This window comes from Octopus bimaculoides, chromosome 25 (assembly GCF_046866305.1).
Source record: "Octopus bimaculoides isolate indiv1 chromosome 25, ASM4686630v1, whole genome shotgun sequence".
Classification (NCBI taxonomy): domain Eukaryota; kingdom Metazoa; phylum Mollusca; class Cephalopoda; order Octopoda; family Octopodidae; genus Octopus; species Octopus bimaculoides.
This window is the reverse complement of record NC_142952.1, coordinates 13,196,775-13,218,499: the sequence shown is the minus strand read 5'-3', so window position 1 is coordinate 13,218,499 and position 21,725 is coordinate 13,196,775. Positions and strand designations below refer to the sequence as shown.

The following is a 21,725-nucleotide window of genomic DNA, read 5'->3' as shown; positions in this document are numbered from 1 at the left end:
GTTTGCAGCTGATGCAGCAAGGCTGGAGCCAGAAATGAACCTCAATACATAACTGGTACTTTAATTTTATCATCCCCTTGAAGGATGAAAGGCAAAGTTTACTGAAACAGGGTTTGAATTTAGAACAAAAGAAGGGGAAAGAAAGAGAGAAAGCAGTAACAGTCACTGTTTTTTTAGGCACTGTGCCAGCAGTTTTGATGGGAGGGGCTTAGTTGATTGCCTTGATCCCAGTGCTGGATTGGTACTTTATCTTATTGACTTTGAAAGTATGTGGAACAAAGTTGACCGCAGCAGCATCCAATCTCAGTACCTTAAGATCCTAAGCAATTTCCATAAGACATTTAATCCTATGCTCTAACAATTCTGCCAGTTCACCACCTATGATAGGATTATCCTCAAGGGCCAAGATATTGGGGACATTACAGTACCTAAAAAGAAAGAGAGAGTTTACATTGATCAGAAAAAGAAAGCTAACTAAAAAAGAAAACAATAGATAATAAAATGTCAATAAGAAAAATGTCCCACTGGTGGGAAGGGAAAAAACCCCACCTGTTGTATTTTGAGGTTATCCTATACAAAACCCCTGATTACTCTGGTCTATCAAATTCAGAAGTGCTTGCTTCAGTAACTTTTACTTGTTTCAGTCACTAGACTGTGGCCATGCTGGGGCACTGCCTCGAAGAATTTCTAGTTGAATGAATTGACCCCAGGACTTTTTTTTATTTTTAAGCCTGCCACTTATTCTATCGGTCACTTTTGCCAAACTGTTAAGTTACAGGGACATAAACACACTCACATCAGTTGTCAAGCAGTGGTGGGGGACAAACACAGACACATACACACACACACATGACTGGCTTTGGCTGGCCTGATGTTATAGCAAACACTTGCCCAAAGTGCCGCACAGTGGAACTGAATCCAAGACCATGTGGTTGGGTAGCACAAGGACATCAATTAGAAAAGGAGGCAAGCTAATTGATTACATCAACCCCAGTACTTGACTGGTACTTTATTTTATAAACCCCGAAAAGATGAAAGGCAAAGTCGACCTTGGCTGTATTTGAACTCTAAACATAAAGAGCTGAAAGAAATATTGCCAGCCCCTGGTGCCTCTGGTGTATCAAACACAAAAATAACCTCTCCCAATATCTTAATAATATTAACAACAACAAAAGTGTTTTATTTTCTTGTAAACCAATTTGTTTTTTAATTCTTTCACTGAATTAATTGTTGTTACTGTTGTTCTTCTTGTTGCTACTATTACAAGAGTCCATCTTTTTTTACCATTAATTGCATTTCTTCTGTTCAATTCTTTTGTGAAATAATTGCAAGAAAGATGGAAACAATGAAACAGTAATGAGAAACAATGGCATTGAAAATAGTGATAATAATAATAATAATAATAATAATAATAATTAATTATTATTATTATGTTGATGATGAGGATTATGATGAACAATAAACATCAATAAAATGTGTTAATGGCTGCTTTGTTGAAGAACAATAATCATTAATAAAGTATTGTTTTACTTTCACTTTAGTTATTAGTATCTCTCTTTCCCTCTCCTCTTTCTCTCTCTCTCTAAGTATGTATGTGTATATAAATCGTCATCATCAGCTGCATCAACATTTAGCATCCGTTTTCCATGCAGACATGTGTTGGATAGTTTCACGTGAGCTGAGAAGGCTGGGAGTCACTCCAGGCTCCATTGTCTGCTCCAGCATGGTTTCTACAGCTAGGCACCCTTCATATTACCAACCATATCACAGTGTACTGGGTGCTTTTTATATAACACCAGCACCAATGCTTTTTATATGGTTATATAAGTACAGGCATGGCTATAGGCACAGGTGTGGCTATAGGCTCAGGCATGGCTAGCCATGTGGTTAATACATTCACTTCCTAACCACTTGATATCTATATAGTGCCATCCTGTGGTGGTTTCAGGCATTTTGATAAAGTTAACTCCATCACCACCACTGTTACTACCACAGCTATTAATCACTAACATCCACTACCTCAACCATTAGCCACCACTACCACCTTCACTTCAACTGCTAGTCATAGTGTCTTAATCACTAGCTACCACCACCACCACCACCACAACAACCATCCTAAGTACAACCACCATCTTCACTGTAACCTACATTGATTAAATGAGAAAGCTAATTTAACAAGTTGTGGTGAGTGTGGAGTCACTCTTAATTATCATTAACCCCAGGTCCTTTCTGATCTGGAACAGTAGTATCTGTCAGGGTCTCATCTTAGGATTTAATAACGTTTTCTAAGGATAGATTGAGTCCCTTAGCTGCACTGAAAGCAATCAATCTAGAAGGTAAATTCCAAAATTAACACCCTCTTCCAAAATTCCCTAACACAGCACAGAAGAGTATGGCTGACGAAACTAACATGAGGTATGTCCAGTAACATAGATTAATTCATACTATGGAGGCAACTACTTCAGGTATAAAACAAAACTGCATTCAGTGGTGATGATCCAGTTAGTGAGTTCTGGAGTTGTGGGCGGGGGGGGGGGGAGATCATGGGTCACCTCTTAATTACCATTACTACCAGGTCCGTTCTGATCGGGGCTGGAATAGATTTTCTTTTTTTTTTTTCTTTAGGGTAGATTGAGTTCCTTAGCTTCAGTGAAAACAATCTGGGAGAAGGAAGCTCCTAAATTAATATCCCCTCCCAACATTTCTTAAGCCAGCACAAAAGAGTATGACTGATGAAACTAAGGTATGGTATGTCCTATAATGTATATTCATACTATGAAAGCAACTACTTCGTGTATGACATAAAACTGCATCTGGTGGTGAAGATTCAATTAGGGAGTTCTGGGTTTGTGGGGATCATGGAGTCATCCCTTAATTACCATTCTTAATTACCGTTCTGACCCAGAATGATAACATCTGTCAGAGTCTCATCTATGTGTTAAATAAATTTTTCTAAGGGTAGATTGAGTTCCTTAGCTGCTGTGAAAGCAATCAATCTAGGAGAAGGAAAACTCCAAAATTAAAAACCTCTTCCAACATATCCTAAGCCAGCATGGAAGAGTACGAGATCTCATCAAAAAGTATCGAGACTGTTGCTATGGTAACAGAGCTAAAATACACAGTGTGAAGCCACTTGGCACAGATTGACCTTGAAATCTGTTGCATGTGCACACTGATATGTTCCCGTACTCTTGTATTGTTTATAGCAGTGTTTGCAAGTAGAGTGTGGTCATCTCAAAAAGATCAAGCCTCAGCTGTGCAAGACCTCCTTGGTTATGTTGAGGAAGATGAAAGCATTTTGAAATAGTCATAGCAGGTGGCTAATTATGGGTCTTTGGCAATGACCCTGAAACTAAGGCTCTGCCTTCACAGTAGAAGACACCCAACAAGATTTCAAGAAGTTGAGGAAATCCAAGAGAATGTGATGAGGCAGCTGCTTGCTATCACAAAAAATGGAGTTCCAGGAATGCTTGCATCAATGGAAGCAATGCTGGATAAAGTGTGTGACTTCAGAAGGGGACTACATTGAAGGAGATTAAATGCTGATTTGATATGCATTGTAATAATTTTCTTTTTATTGCATCAGTCCCAATGCATTTTAGTCAGACCTTGTACGTGTGTATGTATAGTTAACTCGAGGTAGTTAAGTCCTTATTAGGGATTATATAATCCAAGGTATTCCACTGGTTCAATCCATATCATTAAAAAAATATAATGATCACCTAAGTGGGGGTCAGCTCTTTTTGAACCTTGAAGTTCAACCATAAAATAAAAATAGTATGAATGTAGCAATTTCTTTGACATTAAACATGTTTTGGAGATTTCCATCAACTTATTGGTTTGACAGAAACATATATGTAGGTTCTTATGTTATTTTCTTTTTTGAGCTTTCAACTTCCAATTTTTTATTTGTAATGTTTTTTTTTTTAAATGTCATTTTTCTGCAACATGCAAATAAATCAGTAATTACATCCATTTATTCTCCATTTTCTTTCCCTTGATATTATATATATATATATATATATATATATATATATATATAGTTTTAGGGAAAATAACCAATTATCAAGAACTCATCGATGAAAATCCACTATCACATATAGAAAAATTAATAATTAAAAGCACAATAAATGAGTATAATATAAAGTAAAGTAAATATCATAAGATAAATATAATAAAAAGATTTTGTCCCTAATATTATTATTATTATATATATATATATATATATATATATATATCCTCATTTAACATCCATGCGTTGGATGGTTTGACAGAAGCTAACCAACTGAAAAGCTGTTCAGGCTCCATGTCTGTTTTGGCATGGTTTCTGTGGCTGAGTGCTCTTCCTAATGCCAACCACTCCACAGAGTGTACTTGGTGCTTTTACACAGCACTGGCATGGGTGATTTTTATGTAGCACCAGCGGTTACAAGCTCACAAAATTTGGGATGCTCAGCTGGAGAGAGTTGTAAGGGACAAGCCTGTTTACAAGGGCAACCACACAGCATTTCATCAGTCTTATGCATGCATACACACACAATCACAAAACAAGTTTCTTTTACTTTCCATCTATCAGATCCACTCATAAAGCTTTGGTCAATCTGAGATTACAGTAGAAAACACTTGCCCAAGGTGCTACACAGTGGAACTGAACCCAAGACCATAAGGTTGGGAAGCAGACTTCCTAACCACATTGCCATGTCTGCATCTGTTTGTCGATGTGTGTGTATATGTATGTCTGTGCAGGCGCAATGGCCCAGCGGTTAGGGCAGCAGACTCGCAGTGATAGGATTGCGGTTTCGATTCCCAGACCGGGCGTTGTGAGTGTTTATTGAGCGAAAACACCTAAAGCTTCATGAGGCTCCTGTTCCTGTTGTACCTGTATTTCAAATGGCCAGCCTTGTCACACTGTGTCATACTGGATATCCCCAAGAACTACGTTAAGGGTACACATGTCTGTGGAGTGCTCAGCCACTTGCACGTTAATTTCACTAGCAGGCTTTTCCGTTGATCGGATCAACTGGAACCCTTGATGTCGTAAGCGACGGAGTGCCAACAACAACATATGTATGTACACATACACATGTATGCACAAAAGCTATACATACAGATAACTGCTTAGTATGAGAAACAGCTGCCAAATTTTTCTTTTATCACCTAATGTTTGTCTTAAGAAGAAAACCATTTAAAATTATATAATCTGTGCTGTCTAGATTTTATTTAAATAAAGGTTGTGTTGGTCACAGCTGGGATAGCTTTGATCGTATGCCTGATAATTTAAAAAAATGATTTTCTTCAACACAATAGACACCTTCCCTTACCTTCTTTCCCTTCCCCAGAATCTATTAAAAACTCTTTGTTCCTGTACATTGTATAATTCTTACGTTTCTTTATTTCTGTCTTTATTAGAATGTCATCCGTTATGGTGCGGCATTTCTTCTTTATTTCATAATGCTGTTCTTCTGGAAGTGGAATCGTAAACTCAAGCCAACATTTGTCACCCTGATATGCATTGGCGTTCTGCTTTTGTTACGTAACTTGGCATTTGACAACAGCATCTACAAGAGCATTACTCTACAGCAGAAAAAAGAATACCAGTTATTCTCATCTTTCTATCGAATACGAGATAGGTTTAAGAATCCATTTCAGAGATCTGCACTTCGGCTAAATGACCTTGTTGTTTCCACCTTACCAAATAAGACTGTTCAATCAAAGAACATTGTCTGCCAACATCCAAAACTGGATTTGCAGAGTGACACAAACAAAAATGCCTTCTATGATGTTGGATCTATTCAATGTTTTGGTTCTGAGATTTTCAGTATGGAAAATGGTAAGTTAAAAATGGACAGCGCTTTACTTCATGGAGACCGTATCAAGCAGTGCACATATCAGGCTATAGAACGCATTGATGACAACTATGCAACTTATACTGCACCCATTGGTGGTGATGATGTCAACTATCCTTTCAACATTATTGTACAGCATGATTTCATCAGAGTTCAATGCTTCCTTGAAACAAAGGATATAGTCTTAGATTCTACAAGACATCTGTTATCTCTCTCTTCTAGACAAAAAAGTAATGTTAACTCTGAAGATAAACTTCATTACAAAAAACTGGTATTAAATGCTAACAGAATTTTGAGATATAGAGATGTTGCAGACCAATCTGAAACCACAAAAGTGTCAAAGATTACCAAAGGTGATAAAGATATGAGAAAAAGACCTTTCACAGACAGAGAAGTTCGGAAAGGTAGCCTTTTGAATAATGCTTTAAAATTTCAGAGAAATAATCCTCGAAAGCTAGGCAACAAAATGGTACGTTCCTCTTTTAAAACAAGTGATGTTAATTTTGATCCAATGATGAAATATGGTGTGAAAGCTCTCAGGCAATACCAAAATAGAAATAAGCCTAGTCTATTACTATCTACCAATCAAAGAAGTAAAAGGAACAACTACAAAAAATTAGGAAGTTTTCCATCAGGGAAAGTAAATAATTTAACATCAGATATATCTTTAAAAGTAGCTTTTAAATCCTCTAATAAGAGTTATAAAAACAACCCTATTGCTTCTATGAAGTCTAAATTTACGGATAAATTCCGACACAGTCTCAATTCTGTTTTCAACGGTGCTTTATATCAAGACAAAAATGGTTCACTTTTAGCCAATATCACTGCACAAAATGTGAAGAAAATTATTCATCAAAATGCCCATTCTTCACTTAAACTGCCAAGCAATATAAATATATTTAATTCAAATAGTTCAGGAAAGTATAAAAGAATTCCAAAGAAACTTACATATCCAAGCAATAATCTTTTTGTACAAAACCAACAAAACAATCATTCCAAAGGCATCAGCCGATTTCTCAAAACTCCGGATGTTGTTAAATCTTTACAGATTGACAAGAAAAATCACAATGATCCATGGAAAAGAAGCAACAGGATTATTACGAAAACTAAACAGAAACATCTGCTCTCAAAGAAGAGATCTATAAATGACATAATTTCTTCTTCAAATGGTTCTATCTTGCCAAAATCTAAACCTTCAGACAGTTCTGCCAACCATCAGTCTTTACCCCAAAGTAGTGAATCAGAAATTCCTCAACTGATGCTCCTCCCCACTATTTCCAAATTGAATTCTTTGATCTACCCAGAAAACCAAATTCAAGTCGAAGCCAAACCCAAACCCAAATCCCAAGAAAAAGATGTAGTAAATGTAAAATTTTTGAATTCTTCTCCAATGAAATCTAGAAGCCAGTCTCATCCAAATATCAAAGCAGTTCACAATCAACTTAGCTCACACCCAATGATCCAAATACTGAGACCAAAAGATACTTATAAAAGATTCCCATATACAACAAAATCTAAAATCCTGCCAAATAATCTTCAGATTGTTCCACCAAAACTTGAGAAACCTAAAAGAAAAACTGAGAAGGAAAAGAAATCACACATTTTCCATAACTTCGATATTGAAGATATGACTGATACCTTATACTACGATAATTCCAAAGAAACCTACTTAAATCTTCCACCCGAACAATATGGTATTTACAACCAGCTTCCAGATATTGAACAGTTCTTTGTTCAAATCTATCCAAAACCTGAGGTATTTCAACGGATTTCAGACATCCCTCAGTTTGTGCATTTGAACACAATTCCTCTGAATATTCTCATCTATGGACTTGATTCCTTATCTCACTTGTCTTTCCAACGTAAACTACCGTTGTCTTATAAACATCTGAAAGAATCTCTTGGAGCCATCATAATGAATGGTTACAATATTGTTGGAGATGCTACAGCTGCTGCTATAATTCCATTGCTCACTGGTAAGTAGACTCCTCTTTTTGCTTTACCCTTTTCTACATTCTAACTAATAGCTATGTTGCCATTTCCTCCTTTCTCCTCTATTTAGGCAGAGTTATCTGCTCAGCTAGTGAAGGCACATGGCTTAGTGGTTAGGGTATTCAGCTCATAATCGTAAGGTCATGAGTTCAATTCCCAGTGGCACACTATGTCCTTGAGCAAGACACTCCATTTCACATTGCTCCAGTCCACTCAGCTGGCAAACATGAGTAGTACCTGTTTCAAAGGGCCAGCCTTGTCATACTGTGTGATACATTGATTCTCCTTGCAAACTACATTAAGGGTACACGTGTCTGTAGAGACTGTCACATGCACATTAATTTCAGGAGCAGGCTGTTCCGTTGATCAGATCAGCTGGAACCCTCATCGTTGTAACTGACAGAGTGCCAGTTAGTTATCTGCTCAGTTGGCTACAGTGGTTTAACACTTCCTATATATTATTTTGAAGCGTTAAGAATAGAGTAAAAAAAAAAAAAAAATCCCTTTAACCCTTCAGCATTCAGATTACTCTGTCAAATGTAACCCTTATTTATTCGCATTATTTTGAATTCCTCATACATTATTATGTAGCTTCAAGATTTCAATAATGTGATTGTATATTTTTAGAATGACAGTGTATGGTGGGTGTGAGATGCCAGATCTGGCCAGTGTGGACAAAGCTGGTAGAATGTTTGGGCCAGATTTAACCAGTTTAAATGCTAAAGGGTTAAAAAAAACAAATGGACAAGGAGACAAATGGGTGCATGAATGGTTTTGTGGGTAAAACATTTACTTTGCAACCTTGTAGTTTGAAATTCAGTCATCTTGGGCAGGTGTCTTTTGACTTAGCATTGATTAGTACCCTGTCTTTAGAATTTGGCAAATAGAAATTGTGCAGAAACTCTGTGTGTGTGTCCTCATTTAATGTCCACTTTTCCATACTTTCATGGGTCAAATGGAATTTGCCACGATACATTTTCTGTGGCTGGATGTCTTGTTGCCAACATTCATATGATATCAAAACAGACAGAGAGAGACGCGCGCGCGCGCGCACACACACACACACACACACACACACACACACACACACACACACACACACACACACACACACACACATTTCAGTCAGTTCCCTTCTACCAAATCTACTCACAAGGCTTTGGTCAGTTTTGGGGCTATAGTGGATCTTAAAGCACGTCCCCTATTGGAAGTTTCAATTTGTTTAATTTTTTATTGTTATGCTTTGTTTACACACGGTAAACCCACTGTATTGTCCTGTTTTTGTCTTTTATATGCTTTTATATGTTTTTGTCCTTTAATGTTATTGTATGTGAGCCCTTCTGACTAATAAAATAATTAATTATTATTATTAAGGCGGTGAGCTGGCAGAATCGTTAGTATGCTGGATGAAACGCTTAGTGGTATTTCACCTGTCTCTATGTTCTGAGTTTAGGTTCAGCGAAGGTCAACTTTACCTTTCATCCTTTCAGGGTCGATAAAATAAGTACCAGTGAAATACTTGGGTTGATGTAATCAACTCATCCCCTCCCCCAAAACTACTGCCCTTGTGGCTAAATTTGGAACCATTATTATTATTATTATTATTATTATTAAGGCAGTTAGCTGTCATACCAGACAAAATACTTTGTAGCATTTCTTATTTCTTCTAACAATTTCAGAGGAGGGTGAAAGTCAATTACATCGACCCCAGTGCGCAACTGATACTTATTTTATTGATTTCAAAAGGATGAAAGGCAAAGTCAACCTCAGCGGAATTTGAACTCAGAATGTAAAAGCGAATGAAATGTCGCTAAGCATTTTGTCCTGTGTGCTAACGATTCTGCCAGCTCGCTGGCTTATTGTTATTATTTTTAAGGTAGCTAGCTGGCAGAATTGTTAGCACACTGGACAAAATGCTTAGCAGCAATCATCCATTTCTACATCCTGAGTTCAAATTCTACCAAGGTTAAATTTACCTTTCATCCTTTCAGGGTCGATAAAATGAGTACCAGTTGAGCACAGGGGTCAGTGTAACCAATTAACCCGTCACCCCTAAAAAGTAGATGGCCTTGTGTCAAAATCTGAGATAATTAAAGGTGACAAGCTAACAGAATTGTTAGCATGCCAAGCAAAATGCTTAATGGCATTTGATCCATCTTTACATTCTGATTTCAAATGCTACTGAGGTCAGCTTTGTCTTTCATCCTTTTGGGGTCAATAAAGTGAGAGTCAAGCATTGGGGGTGATGTAATTGACTAGCCCCCTCCTCTAAAATTTCAGACCTTGAACTTGTTGTGGAAAGAATTGTTATTGTTATTAAGGTGGTGAGCTGGTAGAATCATTAGCATGCCAGACAAAATGCTTAGTAGCATTTTTTTCCCATCTTTATGTTCTGCGTTCAAATCTTGCTGAAGTTGACTTTTGCTGGGAGCAATACAATTCATTTACCCCTGCTCTGAAATTGCTGGCCATGTGCCAAAATTCAAACCCATTATTGTCATTTTTATTTTCCAGGAAGAACAGAAACTGAATTACCTGAAGTCCGTAAGAACCAACTTACTTCAGGATTTGTTGATGATTATCCTCTGGTATGGAATAAGTTCCGTTCGAAAGGCTATGTCACGTTATTTGCTGAAGACTGCCCTAGTCTTGGTGTATTCAATCTACGTTTCAATGGTTTCTACAATGCACCGACTGACCATTATATGCGACCCTTCTGGCAAGCCATCAGTGAATCTGTGCTTGATGAAAGCAGCATCAACTTCTGTCTTGGCTCCAAACCAAAGCATCAGTTCACTTTGGATTATCTCAAAGACTTTTTCCAGAAGTATGCTAATGTATCCAAGTTCGCATTTGCTTTCCACGGAGAACTGTCTCACAACGACAACAATCCTATCCAGTACCTGGACAAGGACCTGCTGGCATTCTTTCAATCCATGGAGAAGGGAAACTACTTAAACAACACCTTGTTGATAGTTATGAGTGATCATGGGGCAAGATATGGCAGTGTACGCAACACAGTCCAAGGCAAGCTGGAAGAACGCCTGCCTTTCATGTCATTCGTGTTCCCCAAGTGGTTTCAGTTGAAATACTCGTATTTTATGAAGAATCTGAAGAGCAATCAGGAGAGACTAGTGACACCATTTGACGTGCATGAGACAATGCTGGACATACTCGACTCTACTCGTATGTTCGAACCTGTTGATTACTCGACTCGTGGTCTCAGTCTCTTGCAGCCAATCCCACTTAATCGAACATGCAAATCTGCTGGCATTGCTATGCACTGGTGTAGCTGCCTGTCAAGATACCCTGTTGATCCTTCTACTCAGCTTGTACATTCATCAATGCAGAAAGTTATGTCCTACATTAGGACACTTCTGTTGCCTGTGAAACACTTGTGTGGTCAACTTTCACTGAAAAAAATATTCTCTGTCTATCTAGTATCTCCGAATGAGAAGGTTTGTACTGTAACATTTAAATATATCTCCTTAGAAACTTGTTTGTACTTTACAGTTAGGTGTAAACATATTTTATGCAGAGAAAAAATCTAAAACATAAGCAAGTACAGTGAAATCAATACTCCTGAAGAGATCTAATAAAACCAACACATGTTCAGTGTTGTCTCTCCTACTTTTGAAAATGATTATATGCTATTATGCATTGAGAAAATGCTTTCTTCTCACCATAGTTAGATTTGTTTTCTCTACATTAAATATGTTAACTCCTACTTTTGATTTTCAGGCAAACGGTGTCCCGAACTAATAAAAAACTGTGTTTTGTTTTTTATAATGGGCAGGTGGTAGGTGCACATAGAGGTGGTGAAATAGGGTGTAGCAAATATCTCCATGTTAAACAGTGTATCATAAACTTTAACATGTGGTATCCTGATGAAATATAAAACCAAAACTTGTTCCTTCAGATTCAGTTTGTGCAAAGCAGAATAGGAGATATATCTTTCTTGAGATAGGATGCCCAGTTACATGCAGCTAATATCCCTGACAAGTAGCAAAATTAAATACTGTATCATTATTATTATTATTATTACTATTATTATTATTATTATTATTACTATTTAGTTTGCCTCCTCAGGTATTAAAAGATTTAGAAATACACTAGGTTGATTCAGTCAACTAAACTCTCTCTCTTTCTCCCTCCTTTCTGTAAAAATATTCAGTCTGTTAGTTCATTGTAATAGATTATACTGTTTTATTTTTACAGTTAAAAAAAATTTTTTTTTTCATAAATTTTTAAAACATTTATATAAACATTTAAAACATTTAAATTTAAAAAAGAGAAATAATTTTGTTTTCTTACCTTTGATGTATGTCTTTGTATTGATTATCTGTTCCAGTATTGATCTTTGTTAATTCTGAACACTTCAAAATCTTTACAGTTACAATGATGCGTTTTTAAGTACAAAAGGAAAAAAACAAACAGAAAAAATCAATGCAACTGACTAAGCAAAGGCAAAATATATATTTCAGAATTGATTAAATCAACACATCTAGTTTATTTACTTGCCTTTTAATGATTTTTAGTTCTTGAGAAACAGTTTATGGAGCAGCAGATAGCTGTCTTACTTAGCTCTGGGCAAACAGACCTCTGGTTAAGGGCATTCCAATGATGACTATCCTGTCTTTTAGTATATCAGGAATTACTACATTGTCCATTGTCATCTGCCTCTTTCATTTTAGACAGTAAGAATGAGATTTGCAGCAGACTTGTCTGCTGTCATTTCTAGCAGGCAACTACATACAGGCTCTCTTGTTGTTTAACTTCTTAATCGATCTTGATTCAACAGATCTATGATCAAATGTATTCTGATTATGACCATCCTGTTTATATATGTATATATATATATATATATATATATATGGGAGAATATACAAATAATAACAACAGACGAGGACAGGTGGTGTAAATAACAAAAGTATATATATATGCAGGGCAGGGAATCGTCAATTAGTAATAAAATTAATAATTAACAATTTTGCCGGGTAGCTCAGTATGAAAAAACCTTTTCGGTAAAAAACATTTATAATCATAAATATATAGGGATTGACAGTAACCTGCTTCTCCAACATACTGAGAATTCAGAAATAGCAGTCAAAGAACTACTGATTTCAAAACTACAAATTATTACTCCAGATTGATAGCGATATTTTTGATACACACAGAACACAGAACTGTTTTTTGTTCTGTGTGTATCAAAAATATCGCTATCAATCTGGAGTAATAATTTGTAGTTTTGAAATCAGTAGTTCTTTGACTGCTATTTCTGAATTCTCAGTATATTGGAGAAGCAGGTTACTGTCAATCCCTATATATTTATGATTATATATATATATATATAATACAGATGATATATGAGCATATGGATGTATACATACATATATGTACATACCTACATCTACATGTATATATAGATGCATATCCGGGTACAGGACGTCAGAAAAATGAATGGGAACATAAAGCACAAAAACGGACTTTGTTTACAGACAACAGAATGAACACGTAGGAAAGCAGACGAGCCACTTATTTAATTTTTCCTTCATCAGCTGCCTCTATTCTAAACTAGGCATTTCGAAGATGATATATATAGTGAAAACAAAGTTATTTTATTCCACATGGGTAGACAAATAGGAGAAATAGAATTTGAAAATGCACTGTGAATAGCTAAAATATTTTAAAAAATTATTATAATTAAAGATTTAACTGGTTTCACAGAGAATAGTTGAATAGCCTGGTTAGCTCTCAGGCTGGCCAGCTCCTATTAAACCATCTAACCCATTCTGTGTTGGCACTCCGTCACTTACGACGTCGAGGGTTCCAGTTGATCCGATCAACGGAACAGCCTGCTCGTGAAATTAACGTGCAAGTGGCTGAGCACTCCACAGACACGTGTACCCTTAACGTAGTTCTCGGGAATATTCAGCGTGACACAGTGTGACAAGGCTGACCCTTTGAATTACAGGTACAACAGAAACAGGAAGTAAGAGTGAGAGAAAGTTGTGGTGAAAGAGTACAGCAGGGTTCGACACCATCCCCTGCCGAACCCTCGTGGAGCTTTTAGGTGTTTTCGCTCAATAAACACTCACAACGCCCGGTCTGGGAATCGAAACCGCGATCCTATGACTGCGAGTCCGCTGCTCTAACCACTGGGCCATTGCGCCTCCACAACCCATTCTAGCAAGAAGAAAAAAAAAGATGTTAAATGATGATGATCGGGGAAGGATGGTAATTAACAGAATTGTTTGTATCATCTCCGCAAATTGCAAGCCTTGTGCCTGGTGGTTTGTTTTAGTTCTTTACATTCTTAGTTCAAATACCATTGAGATCCCATTACTTTTCTTCCTCCAAGCATTGATAAAACACCAGAAAAGTACCTCTTTACCTTCCACTTGTCATGTCTTGAATGCAGGGTCAAGTGTGGAAAGGTCATAAGGGATACCTGTATCAAGTTGTGAGTAAATAGCAGCTAAAATATTAGTAAAAGGTATGATGGTATGTTGGTAGCAAGTCCTACTTGTTTAAAAGACAATATTACTCTAAAGGTGATAAACTGGCAGAATTGTTTGCACTCCAGGCAAAATGCTGAGCAGTATTTCGTCCTGATGGTATTCATCCATTTTTACTTTCTGAGTTCAAACTCCACTGAGGTCGACTTTGTCTTTCATCCTTTCAGGGTCAATAAAATAAGTACCAGTTGAGCATTGGGGTTGATTTAATCAACTTAGTCCCCCCCCCCCGAACTTGCTGCCTTGTGCCAAATTTTGACACTATTGTTGTTGTTGTTATTATTATTATTATTATCATTAACTGTGAGCTGGCAGAATCATTAGCATGCTGGGAAAAATGCTTAGTGGCATTTCATCCATCTTTATGTTCTGTGTTCGGATTCTTTTGAGATCGGCTTTGCCTTTCATCCTCTTTAGGGGTTGATAAAATAAGTATCTGTTGAGCACTGGGGTTGATGTAATCAACCTACTACCTACACCAAAAATTGCTGGCCTTGTGTCAAAATTTGAAACCATTATTATTTAAGGCAGCAAGTTGGCAGAATTGTTAGCATGCCGGGCAAAATGCTTAACAGGATTTTCTCTGTCCTTATGTTCTGAGTTCAAATTCCTCTGAGGTTGACTTTGTCTTTCATCCTTTCAAGGGTTGATAAAGTAAGTACCAGTTGAGCACTGGGGTTGATGTAATCAACTAGCCCCATCCCCAAACTTGCTGGCCTTGTGCCAAAATTTGAAACCATTACTTGTATTATTATTAACTATTATTATTATTGTTATTATTATTTTATGTTTAACTTTTGCTTTGCATTTGTACAAGTTGGATCCAAGTCTCACCCAGAGACCTCAAGAGACAAGTTAGAAGTTCATGTAGGTGTTATGCCTAGGGTACCATATATTTGGATTTGTACAGTGTTGTTCTAGAGAATGTTTAAGAAACCATAAGAAAATTATGTGTTTGTTTTAAAATTTGAGATCACATAGACAGTATTTTACGTAGGATATGGGCAGTTCCCATGAGCACTATCTTTTGAACTTCAGCCATTTTGGGGTTTCCTGGTATCTGAGCTAGGTAGTAATCAGCCCGTTTCGCTGTCATTCCCAGGGCACCTTTAACAATAGGTATTGTTTTCGTCTTCAGATTCCACATTTTGCTAATTTCTATTTCAAGATGTTTATATTTGCTCAGTTTTTGGTAGGTCTTGACAGATACGTTTATATTGATTGGGACAGTCATATCAATGAGGAGGCATGATTTTTGTCTGAAGTCTTTCAGTATGATGTCTGGCCTATTTGCATCTATCTTATTATTATTATTATTATTATTATTATTATTATTATCATTATTGTTATTATTATTATTATTAATATTATTATTATTATTATTATTAATATTATTATTATTATTATTATTAATATTATTATTATTATTATTAATATTATTATTATTATTATTAATATTATTATTATTATTATTATTATTATTCAAATTGCAGGTTCTGAAATTTATTAGTTCCAAGGATCCTGATAACCGGATTGCTAACTTCAGCCGGCAGACACTGCTGGATACCATCAATTACCAACTGACCTTTGAGACAAATCCAAACAATGGCCTTTATGAAGCCAGCGTAAAGGTCAACCTTGAAACCCAAAATTTCCAAGTTTTCCCTGAAATCAGCCGTCTCAACAAATATGGCGATCAACCAAACTGTATCAGCGAGAAATTCCCAGATCTTCGAAAATATTGCTATTGTATGAATGTTTGAGAAACAGTGGTGCTGGTGATGGTGGTGTGATGACCCCCCCCCCCCAGGGCAAAGTGCAGTGGACTGATCACTACATTCTTTCTGTTCCATTTTACCATCATTGATATTACTATCATCATCATCATCATGTTATTCATTTCTTTAAAAAATCCAATGGTCTGTGTAAATATTATTACCATTATTTATTATTAAGGCAGCGAGGTAGCAGAATCATCAGCACACCAGGCAAAATGCTTAGCGCTATTTCGTCTGTTACGGTATTTCTGAGTTCGAATTCTGCCGAGGTCAACTTTACCTTTCATCTTTTTGGGGTCTATAAAATAAGTACCAGTTAAGTACTGGTGTTAATGTAATCAACTAGCCCTATCTCTGAGAATTCCAAGCCTTATACCTATAGTAGAAAGGATTGTTATTATTATTAATATGGTGGCAGGCTGGTAGAATCGTTAGCAAGCCAGGCATTTTGTCTGTCTTTACGTTCTGAGTTCAAAATTCACCAGGGTCAACTTTACCTTTCGTGTTTTGGGGGTCGATAAAATAAGTACCAGTTGAGTACTGGGGTTGGTATTATTATTATTATTATTATTATTAAGGTGGTGAGTGGGCAGAATATGTACCACTTGAACATTGGGGTCAATATCATCAACTTGCTCCCTCCCCTGAATCTCCTGGCCTTGTGCAAAAAATTTGAAATCATCATCATCATCATTATTATTATTATTATTATTATTAAGGAAGCGAGCTGGCAGAATTATTAGCTTGCTAGGTGAGATGTTTAGCGGTATTTTGTCTGTCTTCACAGTCTAAGTTCAAATTCCACCATGTCAACTTTGCCTTTCATCCTTTCAGGGTCGATAAATTAAATCTTTCTATTTGTTTACAGCTTTTGTTGTTTGCTCTTTTTTTCCGTAGTTGTCAGGTTCTATGGCCTCCTTCTTGTATTTTTTGGCTTCCTTGAAAGCAGAAAAAAGTTTCTGTTTTGCTCATGCTTTGCAGCTTTTTGTACCAGTTTTCCTTGGTTCTGAGTTAGATATTTCTGTAATCCTATGGTGGATATTTTATAGTAGTTTTTCTACCTTCAATTCATTGTATATATAACCTTTCTATGTCAGATTTTAGGTGGCATATTTTAAATTCTGTCATTTTTCTTTTCTTATTTTCTTGTCTAGTTTGGTTAATTCATTTAGTATCCAGTTAAGAATATTATAACTGTAATTTATAACTGGGACAGCTAGAATATTGATGCCTATTACCTTGTTTTTCACATTGTACTCTATTTTAAGTATTAATCTAACTTGTCTATAGTATTTCTTCCTTATCTTCTCTTTCATTTGTGTGTTGTACCATATCTAGTTCATTGGTTCCTTAGTATTTGTATGTCTGAGTTTGGTCTAGTTCTCTTATTTCATTTTCTTTACCTAGTGTGATATTGTTACTCTTAACTAGATTTCCTCTTTACAAGGTTGCTTTGGTACATTTTTCTAAGCTGAATTTAATATTTATTTGTTTGGTAAATCTATATTCTGTCTGTGATAATGTTTTCAGTTGTTTGTCATTTACAACATACAGTTTTAGATCATCCGTATACAAGAGTTGGTTGATTGTTTTACCATAGCAGTTGTATCCACATCCTGTTCTGTCTAGCATGTTAGTTAAAGGTGTCAGTTCCAGACAGAAAAGAAGGTGGAGTGAGTGAGTCTTCTTTGAATATTCCTCTTCTAATGGAAATGGCTTTAGTTTTATGATTCCTTCTTATGTCTGTAGCTGTAGAACTGTTTGCCATTTATTCATGGCATCATCACCATCATACATCCATTTTCCATGCTGGGTTGGGTTGGATGGTTTGACAGGAGCTGGTCAGCTGTCCATGCTCCAGTTGTCTGATTTTGGCATGGTTTCTTTGGCTGGATGCCCTTCCTAATCAGAGGGAGACTAATTGCAGGTGGCAAGCGTAGCTCCCAGAAGTGGTCACATGGTCAAACTCAAATGGCTGTGAGTCACAACAGTTAGCAGTTTGTTTTTTTGTATGAACATTTTGCATTATATAATTCAGACATGGATGATATAGAAAGCAGACATGCTGCTAGGCCATGCTGCATTGCGCAGGATTGAAAGCGTGAAGCATCCTGGAGAATAGAAGAATGGGTTTGTTGTGCTTTTACCCAACTGGTCCGGCAGTGCATGGGATGGTAACATGAAGCATCAACAAGGTGCTTCATGTTACCATTTTAACGTCCACTTTCCATGCTAGCATGGGTTAGACAATTTGACTGAGGACTGGTGAAACCAGATGGCTACACCAGGCTCCAATCTGATTTGGCAGAGTTTCTTGTTATTTTATATTTCTGTAGTATTATTTTTCTTTCTTGTTACTTAGTAGTGTTGTCTGGTTACTTTGGTTAATTAAAGATTGACAAATCCTTTTATTTTATTATTTTTTTTTTCTAGATATTAGTTTTCCATACCATCTGTTCAGGTTGTGATACTCCTATTTGGATGGATTTGAGGGATTATCCACTTTCCTTTGAGGCTACAGAGGCTGTCACATATATTGTTTCATTTAGTCTGGTCATAACGACATTTGCTTCTGTTGCATTTGCGATGACCATATTTGTTTTTCATTGTTTTTGCTGTCTATTTTTTGGGGGAGGTACAGTCAGTGGTCAATGCTGAGTTCTTTTCTTTGATTACACACATTTTTAAAGTATCATAATCGTGGTTTCTGAATTCATTGTTTCCAGTTTTTAGGTTTGCTCCACGTTCCTTTCCATTTATATTTTTGTTTGTGATGCTCTGATCTAGTGGGAGGCAGCACTTCCCTTCTGTACCCTCACTTTATTTTCAAGTGGAACTTGAAAAAGTTGATGAGGGTTTGGCCAAAGTGTTTGTCTTCAGCCCTTCCAACTTGGCCCACCCCCACAACCTCTTTCACTTAGGCCATCAGACAAAGAAACACTGCCAGCCCTTCACGGCCAAAGGAAGGCAGCAGGTGATCTTCACAATGGACTCGGCCAATAGCCAGATTCATCCTACACATGACAGCAGGTGTTCAACATAAACCCACAAGTCAACAATGCTCAGGCACGGCACAAGGATGTGCAGAACAGATTTGTTCCTTCACATGCATCTCAGGCACGCCTGGCTGTTTGCACTTCAATGCCTGTAGAATTCATGCTGAACCGGCATTGCACCTTGATAGCACTGCTAGGCCGGGAATTTGTGGAAATACCTATAGGCGAGGGGAGGAGGGACACACACCCAATATCAGCACTGGCCCAACATAGGTACCTTTCCCCTATATAAGTGTTCCATCAGTTCTTTATTGTTCATGTTTATTGCTGTGTAGTTCATAATGTTAGAGTTTTGTTGAAATTGAGATGTGTGAATTGGGTTGTGATGGTGGTAGTGGTGGTGGCGATGGGTATGATGTTGGTGGTATTGGTGTGGCTGCTGTTGGGGGTTAGTATTTGTGTATTGTCCCCAAAGGTGTCTCCCCACTCTGACCATACCTGCCAGATTTTTGTATTGATGTTGGTGTGTTTTTCTTTCTCTTTTGTGAAACCTGCTGACATTTTGCCATTTGGGCTCTTCATCATCTCTCTCACTGCAGGAATTGTCTGACTGCTCTGAACATGGAAGAGACATGCCTTGTGGAGCTTTTTACTGTTGTCTGGTATGTGAAAGCCATAGATGTTGGTGAATTCTCTATTGTGATTGCTGCTGCTGCTATAATTGCTGTTTTTGCAGCTCTTTCTAGCCTTCTTGCCTTTGCAGATATACATCTGTATAAGATTGTTTGTCTTCTTGTTACTTCTTACTCTTCTGATGTTTTAAGGTGGACTGTTCTGCCAGTCCTGGTTAGGTGCATTTTAGCTCTTACCAATTCCTTTTCTGATATCTCTACCTCTTCTGTCTTTCTACATATCTGTCTGAACTCACTGTGTTTCAGCTTAGAAAAAGCAACTCTCATTGTTGCTTTACTAATTTTATAAGTGTTTCATATGGTACTGGATGTCATACTTGCATCATTTCCAAATTTATCTTGGTCATTGCTGCTGTCTTTGCTCTGCCTCTCAACCACATTAATTAGTGGAGGGAACAAAATGTCAAAATGGCTGTTCCAAGAACTGTCAGTCCCCTCAATTTGGAAAACCATATTGAATTTTTATTTTTAGAATATAAAGTTTTTTTTTTTTTAAACTCAAAATTTGCCCTTAAAGGGCAAGTTCTCGACACCCCAGCTAGTGCTGCTTACCGTGAGCAGGGTTATGTACTCAACAGTTCAACAAAATTTGGAAAAGCAAACAATAAGACAAATTTTAAGGAAAACTTAGAGCTCCAAACACATGGCCACCAGATCCAGATACAAATATTACAATGATATAATAATGATAATATTAATGATAATGGAAAGAAGGGTAGAAAAATTATGGGACAGCATATTTCTTGAACGATATGTATATAAAATATAAAGAAAATATTTCTTCCAGAAATAAAGTAAAATATTTACAAAGTTTTTGAAATACTGTTATCATTTTGTTGTTACTTCATTTAAATTTTTTTAAATTTTATTTCCAAGTTGATAAGTGTTGCAGTGGCCACACAAGCATTTCCTAGCCACTTGTAGCAGTTTCACAGCTTCTTGCCACGATTTTATGGGTCTCCTGCCACATGTAGCATTCTTGCATCTCTTTAGTACGATCTTAGTTTCTCACTACATGTAGCTGTTTCACCATCTTACTATGATGGCCTCAGTTTTTCACCATGTGTAACACTCTCACATCTTTTTACAATGATCTCACAGTTTCTCACCACATGTAGCAGTGCCACATCTTGAGCCTCTCACAAACAACATCTTGCTGTGATCTTACTCATCATTTTTGGCATGGTTCCTATGTCTGGAAGCCCTTGACATAACGTACTGGGTGTCTTTTATGTGTCACCAGCATGGGTGCCTTTTACATGTCATCTTGCCATGATTTCGCAGTGTCTTGCCACATGTAGTGGTCCTTTGTCCTGGTACACACAACAACAATAAAAGTAGATAAATAAATAAGTCGAATATTACTCTATTACATGTCATGTAGCATAGTTTTTATAGCCGGATAACCTTTTTATCACCAGTCGGATAGGATTTTCCTATGCCAGCAGGACTAAAAGGACCTCACTCTACCTTGTGTCATTTTTATTTGGAGTTAAAGACCTTCTATAATTGCTGATTTCATCATTAAAAAATGTAATTGACAGCAAGGAATATGGTATCCAGTGGAAGCAGTAAAAAGTTTTAGCCAATCTTGACTATGCTTCTGATAATGCATTACACTGTGTAACATGATTTTTGTCCTTCGGTAGCAGCTGTTATTTCTTATTTGCTTACTTCTAGAAAGTATGAAAAATGGCTAATATTTCCTTCAAAATTTGCTTTCACATTTATTCAAAGCCCAAAGAATCTCTCTCAACACATGGCTATAATATTCCCCCATCTCTCCTGCTCATGATCAGAGATGCACATAGTGTCAGCCATTAAGTGACATGCTCAAGTGGTTCAGGTCAAGAAAATCTCTGGTATTGAGCAGAATATTTGCTATAACAATGTTTCTGCTTCA

At 36.9% G+C, this 21,725-nt stretch overlaps 1 protein-coding gene across 2 annotated transcripts in view; it reads left to right on the top strand.

Moving 5' to 3' along the window:
- LOC106882747 (uncharacterized) overlaps positions 1 to 20,633 on the top strand; it is a 40,142-nt gene extending 19,509 nt beyond the window's left edge. For both annotated transcript variants that reach the window (XM_089342062.1, XM_089342063.1), the window contains 3 exons: positions 5,410 to 7,822; positions 10,353 to 11,296; positions 15,850 to 20,633. In XM_089342062.1, the coding sequence (XP_089198188.1) occupies positions 5,452 to 7,822; positions 10,353 to 11,296; positions 15,850 to 16,119 (3,585 nt within the window). In that variant the 5' untranslated portion in view covers positions 5,410 to 5,451 and the 3' untranslated portion in view covers positions 16,120 to 20,633. The remainder of the gene's footprint in view (positions 1 to 5,409; positions 7,823 to 10,352; positions 11,297 to 15,849) is intronic.
- The last annotated feature ends 1,092 nt before the right edge of the window (positions 20,634 to 21,725 follow it).